At 39.5% G+C, this 12,366-nt stretch overlaps 1 protein-coding gene across 4 annotated transcripts in view; it reads left to right on the top strand.

Annotated features, from left to right (window-relative positions):
* The window catches only part of LOC124151086, a 195,365-nt gene that overhangs the window by 181,105 nt on the left and 1,894 nt on the right, over positions 1–12,366 (top strand). For 3 of the 4 annotated variants that reach the window (XM_046523387.2, XM_046523389.2, XM_046523390.2), the window contains exons 2-5: positions 8,006–8,680; positions 10,828–10,994; positions 11,125–11,285; positions 11,766–11,929. In XM_046523387.2, the coding sequence (XP_046379343.2) occupies positions 8,006–8,680; positions 10,828–10,994; positions 11,125–11,285; positions 11,766–11,929 (1,167 nt within the window). Of the gene's footprint in view, positions 1–7,299; positions 7,483–8,005; positions 8,681–10,827; positions 10,995–11,124; positions 11,286–11,765; positions 11,930–12,366 lie in introns of those variants that run through there. The other variant, XM_046523391.2, reaches the window with a different exon arrangement.

Here is a 12,366-nt window from a genome sequence, read left to right as displayed (position 1 = left end):
TTACTTCCATACTAGATAACTTCCCTCTGGTGGTGTATGGATTGCCTGGCTTAAGAACTGCCTTCATGTTCTTGTTCTTGTTCTGGCCAGAAGCTCAAGAAGATTGTTCGAGTCAGAAAACTATTCCTTGCCAACCAGGTCAAATACACTTAATAGTTGTAATTTATATTAAAACATGTGTCCTAATATATTCACTTTTAGATTGGGGCGGTCGGGTAGCCTTGTGGTTAAAGCGTTAGCTCGCCAGCCGAAGACCCGGGTTCAATTCCCGACATGGGTACAGTGTGTGAAGCCCATTTCTAGTGTCCCACGCCTTAATATTGCTGGAATATTGGTAAAGGGGCGTTAAAGCATACTCACTCACTCACAGGATCAATTTTCTATTTTATAAAATAAAACGTTTTATATGTTTAATTCAAAATACCAAAGTTGTCTTACAAGAAGACTAATGAGTTGAAGGGAGAGTTCTTAAGCTGAGATGATCAACAAAAATATTCATTTTCAAGACTTTTTATACTTTAATATAATCGATGAGAAAACTAGTCCTGGAAAGAGTGTAGAGAATACAAGATCAGTGTTGACAGCTAAAGTTGGAATTTCTCAACTGTGTGACATAATACAAGGGAGACAACTCTGATGATACTAACAGACAAGTAACACACAACCGCAATATATCAAAAATCAATAATAGCGCTGTCTAACTGTTGCTCAGACAGCAAATGGGAGGTTGATGGTTTTAATGCTGCTTTGAACAGTCCTTCATCTATCTGGACATGGACATGGACATTAAGACATTGACGATGTCACATCGTTTCCAATGGGATTTGAGACTGTAGTGGGAGAGTAAATTGTTTTAACTTCGGTTTGAACAATATTTTAGTTTTATCACAACTTGTCTGCTTAAAGTGAAAGGATGCAGGTATCAGATGTTAGCAACTTTGGTGAAACGCTTGCGCACGGGTATCGGGCTGACAAAACTTGAAACGTAACAAGGGAGAACTAGTATTCATGAAAGTCATAACGCTATGATCATTTTGAACTGAGCAAGCCCCAGTTGCTGACCAAAGTTATTGAGCAAGATGTTAAAAAGACTTGAATTTGTCATGCCCTGAACAGTCACAAAGATGGGAGTGGGGTATCTTGTTTCGGAAGGTGGACTGATAAACAGGATGACACTGATACATTTTTCACCAGATTCGTGCTAGATACTGGCAGCTGAATTGATGGATTGTACTTTTTCATGTCTTTGTAATGACTGCGTCTATTTTGGGGCCATATAGATAACTATAGCCCAGGAATAGACCTGTCCTTCCAAGTTCAGCTGCTTCTGTCTGTTTTAATGCATTGTCAACTGACACTGGCGGTTTGTGTGAACAACGTATTAATGTTAAAGGAAAGATATTGTAACTTGGCCCAAATCACATTAAATACATGATTTTGCTGATTGGGAAATAAGCGGGGGAGTTCTTTGTTTTTGTGGAACTTACTAAGATTTGAATAATGTCAGTCGCAGGAATAACACGTGGTTTGTCAGCGTGGGTTGGGGCGGTCAGGTAGCCTAATGGTTAAAGCGTCCGCTCACCATGCCAAAGACCCAGGGTCGATTCCCGATATGGGGACAGTGTATCAAGCCCATTTCTGGTGTCCCCTGCCATGACATTGCTGGGATATGGGATTTTTGAAAAAAATATTTTTTGAGTTTCCATAGCAACTACTGTGACTTAGACTGAAAATCGCAGTAGTGCTAGTATCTGGAGCAGGTATTGTACTTCGCCTTGCATAAGACTGGACATGTCATATTAGAGGGGGATATGGGTATTTCTTGCTTGTTTTTTATAAAATGTCAATTTTTTCATTCTACATGTATGCGTATTATAATTTTTACCCACCTCTAGAAATTGTCAATTTTGGGGTAACCCTCCCCTGATTTTCTCTGACCCACTCCCCCCTATAATAAATGGACAGTAGTCTTTACAGTGAGGGAGACATCATCATCACCTGCTGCTTTTGTTGGACCTGTTTGCTTAGCATTGTTTATTTACTCATTATGTAGCATCCACTAAATAAATCTGATTAATATGAGGCTGGTAATGAACTCAGTGAACCAGTGTTGCATGATGAGTGTTCATCTGTCAGAAATCTCTGTCTCGCCTGTTATGAATGAGTTCTAACCCACCTGTGTAACACCCAGTCAACACAGGTGTGGCACAGGTGTGACACAGGTGTAAAAGACATGTCATCAGGTATTTGTCAGAACATTTGTCAGGTCGTTATTCAGTTATGAATAGACCCGTGAAGATCCAGGGTAGAATAGGTGTTCACCAACCCATGCTTGCCGTAAAAGGCAACTATACTTGTCGTAAGAGGCGACTAAGGGGATCGGGTGTTCAGGCTCGCTGACTTGGTTCATGCATGTCATTGATCCCAATCGCGTGGATTGATGCTCATGATATCAACCACTGTTTTGTCTGGTAAAGAATCGATTGTTTACAGACCGCCGTCATATAGCTGAAATATTGTTGAGTGTGGCGTCAATAGAATAAACAAATAAACAAACCATCAGTTATGATTCCCAAATGGGAATTCTTAATTTCCATTGAAAATATTCATTTCAGGCAATTATGATATTGAGGTATCTTCAGATTTTACATCGAGAAGTATTGTATTGGAGTAAAATATTCGATTTTTAATGAGATTGCTTTATATCTGTACTGTAATTTTATATTTTACCCAAAACAGGCGTAAAAGTTAGATAAATAATTTTATTGGCTAAAAAAATATATTGTCATCATAGAAGTAATTGTCATTTATATATGTGAAAGAAGAAAAAAGGTTCATTCAATTTAATCGTTTGGCGAAGATCACCTTGAAAACAGGTCTGTCACACAAATAGTTCCAATTGGTTTTACATTTTACAGATGTTTAAGTTTTTAGCAGTGCCATTTCGGTGCTTGTAAAGATTCTGGTTTACTCAAAGTTCTATTTTTATTTGGGATGTTTATACCAAATGCTTCACACCCCCTCACCATAGGCTTGTGTTACTGCTTCTTGGAAATCATTCACGTCCTCTGCCAGAAATATCCTCATTCACCTGCCAACTTCAGGTGCCTTCTTTTCATAAAGGTTAGTAGTTGAGAGGAGGGTAGTTTCTTGCACACAAGAATGTCATAACTTGTCAGGAGGATGTTTCTGGTGCACTCATAAATGTTAAGACCATTGTCTTTGACAGTATGGGTGTTACGCTGATGGTAGGAGGAATTCTTCAAGAGCCTAGCGCCAATTGTTCTGGCATTTGGTGTAGGAACAGCATCATTCTTCAAGTGGGTCACTCTGTCCTTGAGCTGGGAATCTTGTGTGTGGAAAGGATATATGTTTATAAGAAAATGACAAAAAGGCTACTAGGGGAATTCTCGTATATTAAGTGATCTATGTGTAGAAAAACAAACTAGTTTCATAGAAACTATATTCAAATGGATATTCAGTTCCAATATTTTGTATTTTCATCAAGTTTGGGCAATGAATTTTCATTTGGTATTTCACCATAGGTCCGAAAAGTTAAAAAATTTCAAAGCTTATTTTGCTAGATATTTAACCTACCAATACTTTGAAGCAATTCCAAATTTGATATTGCCAAACTGTCTTTCAAAATTGATGTTGTGTTGCCATAAGTGATTGAAGCACCCTTGAAATCGGCTTGATTTTTGGAATCAATCCATGGAGACGTTTATGTTACAAATGTTTCCAGACGATTCCGGCTCCAACCCTCCTCATGACTGCTCTGTATGAATATTTTTCTGTAATGGATGACGTGGGACCAGGGATGGTGTTAGCGTAGACGAGTGTCCGGTTTTTCCGTAGATTAAGTGTTGCAGAGTAGAGGTGTAGTATTTGCAGAACCTGCCAGCGCATTATCAACGTTCGAGAACACAGACGATCTACATCTGTTATCAACAACTTCTCGGAAATACAACCAATGACGTTTTACATCTGTAACTATTGCTTTGTCATTTCCGAAACAAGGATGAGTACAGTTATGTCAGAGCTATTTTGGGTACAAATACTTCAGATTAAGGTTGGGTTTGTTTCATGGGTTTGAGGACAACTTGCTGTTATCATTCTTAAAAGAGACAACAGTTCAGATGCACTTTGGACAAGGCACCCCTTCAACTGTAGCTGGGGGCGGTCGGTTAGCCTAGTGGTTAAAGCGTTCACTCGTCACGCCGAAGACCCGGGTTCGAATCCAGACATGGGTACAATGTGTGAAGCCCATTTCTGGTGTCCCCCGCCATGATATTGCTGGAATATTGCTAAAAGCGGCGTAAAACCATACTCACTCACTCACTCACTCAACTGTAGCTGGGTGGAAATTAAAAACCATTTTGAACAATATGAATAGGAATCATGAATATTGATTCTGAGGATACTATTTCATAAAAATATTAATGATTTGTTGGGTATGTTGGTGGAACTTCGGTTAATGTTTCAGTATATACTACTCAGAAGGAGTTAAAGAACACCTGATTCTTCTTTATTACTGTGGTTAATCTGTCATTGCAGGATAGAGATTAACTATAGGAATATCAAAGAAAAAGTGTTCTTTAACCTCTTTTGAGTAGCATATCACAAGAAGTCAGATTAAGGTGGGAGGAAAGACAAGGTCGGAGGTCAAAGTTAGGTTTTAAGAAAATATTAATATTTGAAATGATTTTTAAGTGTAAACATTTCATTGAAGAAATATCAAATCAGACATGTTGATTCCTCTGTGCAATACCCATGTGGTTAAAACAATAATGGTTGATAATTATCTTATCAAGTTTTTAATTTACTTCACAAAATCTACGAAATTTAGGAAACTATCACATGACCAATACGTACTTATCAACAATTTGTTTTCATGTTTTGCAAGCTGTTGTTGGGGAAATAGTATCTATTTATCGGTAACATGAGAACACTATCTGTAATTGTTAACACAGGATAACCATCTGATACGTATCTTTACGAAAAACATGAACAGGAAAACAGGGGTTTTACGCTTATTTGCGTCACAAGTATTAATTATGCATCATTGGATTACAATACAAGTCTGACCAAACAAGTTAGGTAAACAAATAGTTGTGCAGATGGGAGCAAGACTAATTTGAGGTCAATATTCACACGTCCAATCAGCAAGTGAAAATTTCTGGAGTGCTTGCCATGCCCTCGATACCAAAGACCGTAGTTAACGCTTCATTAAGTTTCAAGGCAAGTACAGCCCGTAGAGGGCTCTGTTTTCTACGGCAAGTGGAGAGGGTCTCTGACGTCAGCGCCATCTATCAGATTTCGATGCAAAGAAGTGGTAGTGACGTCGGTGTAGGGCCTGGAAGCCCCGGCAGCAAAACAGCGACGGAGCGAAGCCCCAGGGATACAGTCAAAATAACATGATGGAAATATGTCATGGATCAGAGATAATATATAGGTCTATGGGTTGTGCAGATGCTGACTGAATCACATACCTTTCATCAGATGTATGTTCTGCTATTTGGGGTTGTAATTAAGAATTCTGGTTTGATAGAATCATGACTGTTTCCTGAACTACGTTTTCTGACACTACAGAGTCTGAGATTTGAAAATTGGGTTTTTAGAGGAAATTTTGATACATGTATATGATATGTTATTTCAAGATGGTGATATAAGGTTCTGATGGATTATGAAGGGCTGAAGAGTAAATCTTGATTCATTTTGACCAGTTTGAAATTCACATCACATTAGTACATGTCGTATGGATAAGTGAATTGCTAGAAACTATTTGTTTCATTAAATAGACTAAATGTTTGACCATAACCCCTGTGTTTACGCACATAGTTTTAATTATCAGGCAGATAAAACACATTGAAGATTACAAGAATTAATGTGATTAACAATTTATTTGATATTCATTTTATTAAAATTGCTTATTATGTCCAGATTAAGTATTTTACCCAATTTATGAAGATATGGAGGTTAATTCATATGTCTTACAGGAACAGGAGTTATACTATGCTACTCAGATGTTGATAGGGTCATAAGCAGATATGTCCATCCGTTTATACACTTGATGTTATGAGAATCACTTTTGTATCATGGAAAGATGGAAATATCCCTATCAAGAGTGGTGTAGTATAGTTCCCCAGCATCTGACTGCTTGTAGACAGTAGCTGTACTAGATCAGTTGGTCAAGCTTGTGGATTGTGTGTCATTGTACTCAATCACTGGATTGACTGGTTCAGACTCTATTATTTACAGGCTGTTGTGATGTAAAGTTGGTGAATATTGTGGACAGTGAAACACAACGAACAAACCCAGCAGTACTGATAATAATACTGATATTCATGACAAGAATACTCATGATCACATGAGGTTTTACATCAGGATAATGAGGAGGGGGGGGGGGGGGGGAGGCTGTGAGGGCAACAAGAATGATATTGTCTGTGTCACAAGTTAATAGGGTACTACATGCCAAACTCATATCAGTAGGAGTATTAAAAGAGATGATCAATTAAAGTTAAACACTGGTGTGTCCACCACTTGTCTTGAAGTAAAAGCTTGGTCCTTGTGTATTCCTTAATTATTCATGAAGGTCGGGTAGCCTAGTGGTTAAAGCGTTAGTTCGTCATGCCGAAGACCCGGGTTCGATTCCCGACATGTGTACAATGTGTGAAGCCCATTTCTAGTGTCCCCCGCCGTGATATTGCTGGAATATTGCTAAAAGTGGTGTAAAACCAAACTCACCGTATTTATTCATCATTTTCAGTTATATCAAACCTCTGTTAACTTGGATTATCTGTGTGGGTCCCTTCAACTCCATTGTGTATGAATTTACATGGATAACAAATTTAATCTACATCACAGTGCTTCATTTTAGAGGATGAAAACCTAAAGTGATGAAAATGATTTTTGAAAAGTCCCCTTTTCCTCCAGTTCATCAAGTGCATATTGATTGGTGTCTAATTAATGCAACATGCACCTAATCCAGACATCAGGTGTACCAAACAGGATGTAGCCAGTGACAATGCCTTGCTCGTCTAGGAGGCGTGGCCAGCCCAGGTAACCTCTGAGTCATACATATCACACACCTGAATGATATGACGCTATAGCTTGACCACAGCTGGACCAATCCTGATATTCAGCTTGTCTGTCAATACCTCCCGACCAATCAGCTTCAGTGTGAACATGTAGCTCTGCACCCAGTTGCATCATCGCAGCCGTGCGATAGCGCGTGCTCATTGATTACATTACACTGGCTTTCATGCTGTGGGTATATATAGCTGGGCAAGCCGCGCTGGCTCTTCAGTTCTAGAGAGATCATTAGAGGAGGAGGTAGTATCTGAGAGCAAGCTTGCTGCCAAGTCTATTCTTGTTAGCGCCGCAGTCCATTGCAAGAGTACCAGGCTTGATACTATCGGTGCCAGAAGTGGTTGTTTGCTGGGTCTGTTTTAAGTTACCAGGACACCTATGCCAACAATGGTTTGTAGTATATTTTTTACTGTAGTTTGTGGTGTTTGTACAAAACCTCCAAGTTTGTTGTTACACTTTGAAACACTCTGGGTTTGTTGAAGATGTATTAAGAATCCTACTATTAATTACTTGTAGACTTCCATTTCACAAACATCTTTCATACATACAGGTTATGGAGTTACTGTCACTGATTGAAAGGCGATAAAAATGTTTTTGGTGAAGATATTTTAAGTTTCGTATCCATGATTTGTAATTGAATGGTTAATAGTGGACATATCACTTGAAAATATGAAAATGTACTATTTTAAAGATTTATAGTCTGTAATTTTGCTGATATGCAATCAAAGCATATCTTGTTGGCCTAAAATTTGGGTAAGACTTCCGACCTTAAGAAGTAATAAAACTCTTTTGACCATTTTACTTAAAAATATTTTTTCAGATGTCTTGTCTAGCTACAAGAGGCTAAGTTTAAAGAACTGTTTGAGGTGAAGTTTGATTTTTTTAAACTGTATTTATTTATTTGTTGTTTCAGGGGGTTCATTTAGAAGAACCATCATCGCCCTTACAACAGCAGTGGTCAACCTCTGACCTAGATGAATTTGTGCGTCAGCTGACCAACCCAAAACACCATATATCCAAAGTGTCATCAGCGTCACCAATGTCACCAACATCCACGACACAGCCATGTGTAACATCACCGCGACAAGGCAGTGTGGACAAAACTCAAACATCCGACATTTGCACAGACTTTCAAACAAAGTGCACAGTGAGACGCGCTTGTGTTACTCGAGGCAAATCGGATGACGTCACCACATCCCAGTCCCGATTCAAACTGGGGAGATTAAGACGAACAAGACAGCGAAGTTCGGAAGGGGACAGTGTTGAAACTGTAGAGGCCTCAAACAGCTCTGTGGGGGACGATGGAATCTATGACGTGTCCGAAACCTTCCCGCTCAAATCCCCTCCCTACCATGTTGAGCATCATGTGACATTTACATGTGACACTTCCCCAGACGGTTCCGACACCGAACATACAACACATAAACCTCAAGAGGAGGTAACCCCGTGCAAAAAAGACTCTAAAAGGAGGCGATTCCGCAAAATGCTGACACGACCTCTGCGACGGAGTCACAGCGCAGGATGTGCCAAGGACATACCTGCTCATGCTTTATTTCTACAACACCAGGGGGACACCGAGATAGAATCGGTAAGTAAATCTCTTCTCATCCAAGGCGCTGAAGTTGACTGTGTGGCGTTTTATCCCATAATCACGCTAGGGTTGGTTCGAATCCTGATTATGAACATTGGTTTTTTAGCACAATAGCTGTAACTGTGCAATGTCATTTTAGCACCATAACTCTGCCAAATGTGTAATCCTGTCTGTCACCTTGAGCTTTCCTCCCAGATTAGGGGGACATCATGAAAATACTGTTTTCAAAGGGGCATAACTCACTCACTCACTCACTCACTCACTCACTCACTCACTCACTCACTCACTCACTCACTCACTATTGGTGGTTAACACTGGAGAACATAATCTGTGAATTTCAATTGTCTCAAGCTTGAACTTTTCATTAGGATGCTGTTCAGTTAAGCACTGAAGCAAACCCACTCAGTCACAGTTCAGAAACAATTAGAGATCAATATTTCTTATAAAAAAAACCTATTCTTTAACATTTAAGGTATCTTTGTAGAAATTTTTTTTGCATAATCTAGTTACCATTTGCACTACAAGTTTAAGGAAATATTTGCTTCTTGATCTGCACTGGAATATTAGAGCATGTTCAGATATAACATAGGCAGTATTGGCGCCATATAGCGACAACTACACTGGAATGGCAGGGATGTGTGCTGGTTGTAAAATGGTTATGGGGATAGTATGCAGGCTAAAAATAGCTCCTGGAAAAAGCTGATGAGGAAGACGTAGTGACGAATATAGCTGAGGAATGACGTGGGTGATGAACTCTAGGTCCCTGTATTGATCAAACCCCGGTCTTAATGTCGATTTTCCCATTGCGTCCACAAACACGCCACAAGACATCGGCATTATTGATTAGAAATATTCCTGCATCTCTGTAGAGTTCATCAAAGCAGTTAGTCAGTCCAGCCTTCTAACTATGCCACGGCTGATATATCATAGTGTCTGCCATCTGGAAGTGTAGCTATTTCAAAGTACTCAACGACCATCTCCTCCAACTCTACCGTGCAGCCATTGTTGTCTGTGAGTTCTCTTTTTTGCGATGTCATTAATTGTAGATATTTCGTATTCAATTTTATATACATATATGTGCTGAGGAAATCTTTATGTGTCACTAATGTCAAAATGGGTTAGATCAATGAGTTAGTTTAAACAAACGAATTAGGCGTGGCGGATGGAATGTTTTTAAAATGGGGGCAAGCCATATTTGCATATTTGTCACATGGATGTTGGTCCTTGTTGGACTGCCACGTGCCTCTTTCACGTTCAGCTACACGTGAATATGGATTTCTGATGGCAAGTTGGTCTTTTCTTCAGGCCTTAGAACAGACAAATTAATAGTTAAATAGGTTTAGCAAAAAGGTCTTGTTTTGAGGAAAGAGAAATTGCTTCCAAGAGATCATGCGTGGGTTGCAGCTTAGTGAGTGATAGGTGAAGCCATATTTAAGGATGCATTTTCCTCAACAAATTTACAAGCATTATGCATGGTGATTCTTTGTGAAATGGATTTAGCGTGTAACTTCTTGATCTTTAGGCAAGTGGGTTTTTTTGTCGAACATTCCATATGGGTACCACTACATCATATGATTAACGGCTGTAGAATTATGTATTGAATGGTGTTTTTTTAGACTGGCACAAGTCTCTAAGGCAATGAATATTAGTTTTTATCATAATTCCTAGATTCTATGTATAATAAGCACAAGTTGTTCCTGTAAAAGTCTGATGTCCTTAGACTGTTCGCTAATCTAGACTTGTCTGTTATAAGGATGGAATTAGTATACATCCATGGACTTATCGTTCAGTATACATTTAGTCTCGGTCTCACATAGTTTTGTTATCAATCTAAAATGTCAGTAATCCTGATTTGTTTGAGGAAATGGCCGATCTGTTGAATCATCTTTGAATGATCTTTATTTATGATCACAATGACACGATTCACAAAAGGACATGACAAACATGATGACAAGATCAGGCAGTTTCCATGGGATTGTGTTGTTAGGTGCGAAGCAATATATATACACCTGATGACAAAGTCAGGCAGCTGCCAAGTGACTGTCATCAGACACATCACGTTGCGAGCTCTTTCGTTATTTCTAGCAGTTTCATTATTGGATGTCACGACATTCCACAATTCCTAAGCCAGATATTTATTGCAGATTGAGAGTCGAAGACTGAAGCTTGTGGCGAGCGAGTCCACTGAGTGCGAGACAGGCAGACGACCTCCACGCCCGATACACAAGACATCTTCAGCCGATGCTGCCATGATGGCATCAGATGACATCCCATCATTCAGCAATCAGGCCAGGGCAAAGTCCCGAGGACTGTAAGTACAATATTTGAAAATTTTACATAAATGTAAATGTATCTCAATAATATTTTTTTCTATTTATAGTCAGCCCGATTTGAACATGGTGTTTTGTTTTCGTTGTTGACAAGGTTGTGTTTATTCACAGAGCAAAGAACATGAAGAAGAAGCTCCAGTTCCTGCGTCGGAGACACACAGACACATCTCTTGGTGTGACGCTCCGAGGAGAGAACGGCAAGATCTGCCACCTCAACCAGGAAGACATCCAACAGTGGAGCAAGTCCTTCGAGGCTCTCCTCACCGACAGACGTAAGTACCCGTACCCGCTCAAACTAGTTGCTCTCATTCCAGAAGGTTGTCTCAAGAACATTAACAATACAAATGAAATTTGGTTAAAGTCTAATATCTGGTTGTGGTTGATGGTAACTTGGCTATATAATCCACATATTTCAAATTTTCATGAGGATATAATACTGATTGATTTTATTAGTAAGTCAGCTCTGAATATAGGATTTAACAAATATTTTATGAACCATTACAATCAGATTATATCACTCATGTCAAGGGCACTAGTTTACTGATATCCTTAAAGATGTGTGGGTTAGCCTAGTGGTTAAATTGTTAGCTTGTCACACCGAGAACCCAGTTTGATTCTGGGTACAGTTTGTGAAGCCCAATTCTATCGCTCACCGTGGTATTGCTGGAAACACTGTAAGACTGAACTCATTGACACTTGTAGCTTGTTCTTTACCTGTTCTTGTTCTTTATCTGTTCCTGTTCTTGTTCCAGATGGGCTGGAGTTGTTCAAAGGCTTCCTCAAGTCGGAATTCAGTGAGGAAAACATTGAGTTCTGGATTGCCTGTGAGCAGTTCAAGACGACTAAGTCCAGCAAACTCACCTCTGTTGCCAACAAGATCTACACCGATTTTGTGGCAGTGCAAGCACCAAGAGAGGTGAGTCTACTCTTACAGCTTGTTTATTAGCTCCTGCCACCAAGGTGCTGTATTTCCGTCTGTCCGTCCATCACGTTTCATTGCCGGAGCTGGGCCCACTTGCACAAAGCGATCTTAGCGCTAAGATGATCGTAATACCCATACTTTAGCATAGGGTTACAATAATCTTAGCGCTAAGATCAATTGTGCAAGTGGGACCAGCTGTGGCCCAGAACTCAAAAACCATGAGCATAATCTTAACCAAACATGGCACATAGATAGGTCTCGTGGTGAACTGGTGCCTTTTCATAATTTGGGATTGTTTGTCCAATGCCCTAGTTCAGTCTCTTGCCTACTGGGTGTGCCTGTAGTGATATAGAGAATCTCACCCAAGTTTGTTCCAAGATTAACTATGTCAAAGCAAGTTGATCACAGGTACAAATATCTGAAGCAGAGAG

The sequence above is a fragment of the Haliotis rufescens genome, unplaced genomic scaffold (assembly GCF_023055435.1).
Source record: "Haliotis rufescens isolate VD_foot unplaced genomic scaffold, xgHalRufe1.0.p SCAF_8, whole genome shotgun sequence".
NCBI classification, from domain to species: Eukaryota; Metazoa; Mollusca; class Gastropoda; order Lepetellida; family Haliotidae; genus Haliotis; species Haliotis rufescens.
The sequence above is the reverse complement of the archived record's forward strand: the minus strand, read 5'-3'. Positions and strand labels throughout refer to the sequence as shown.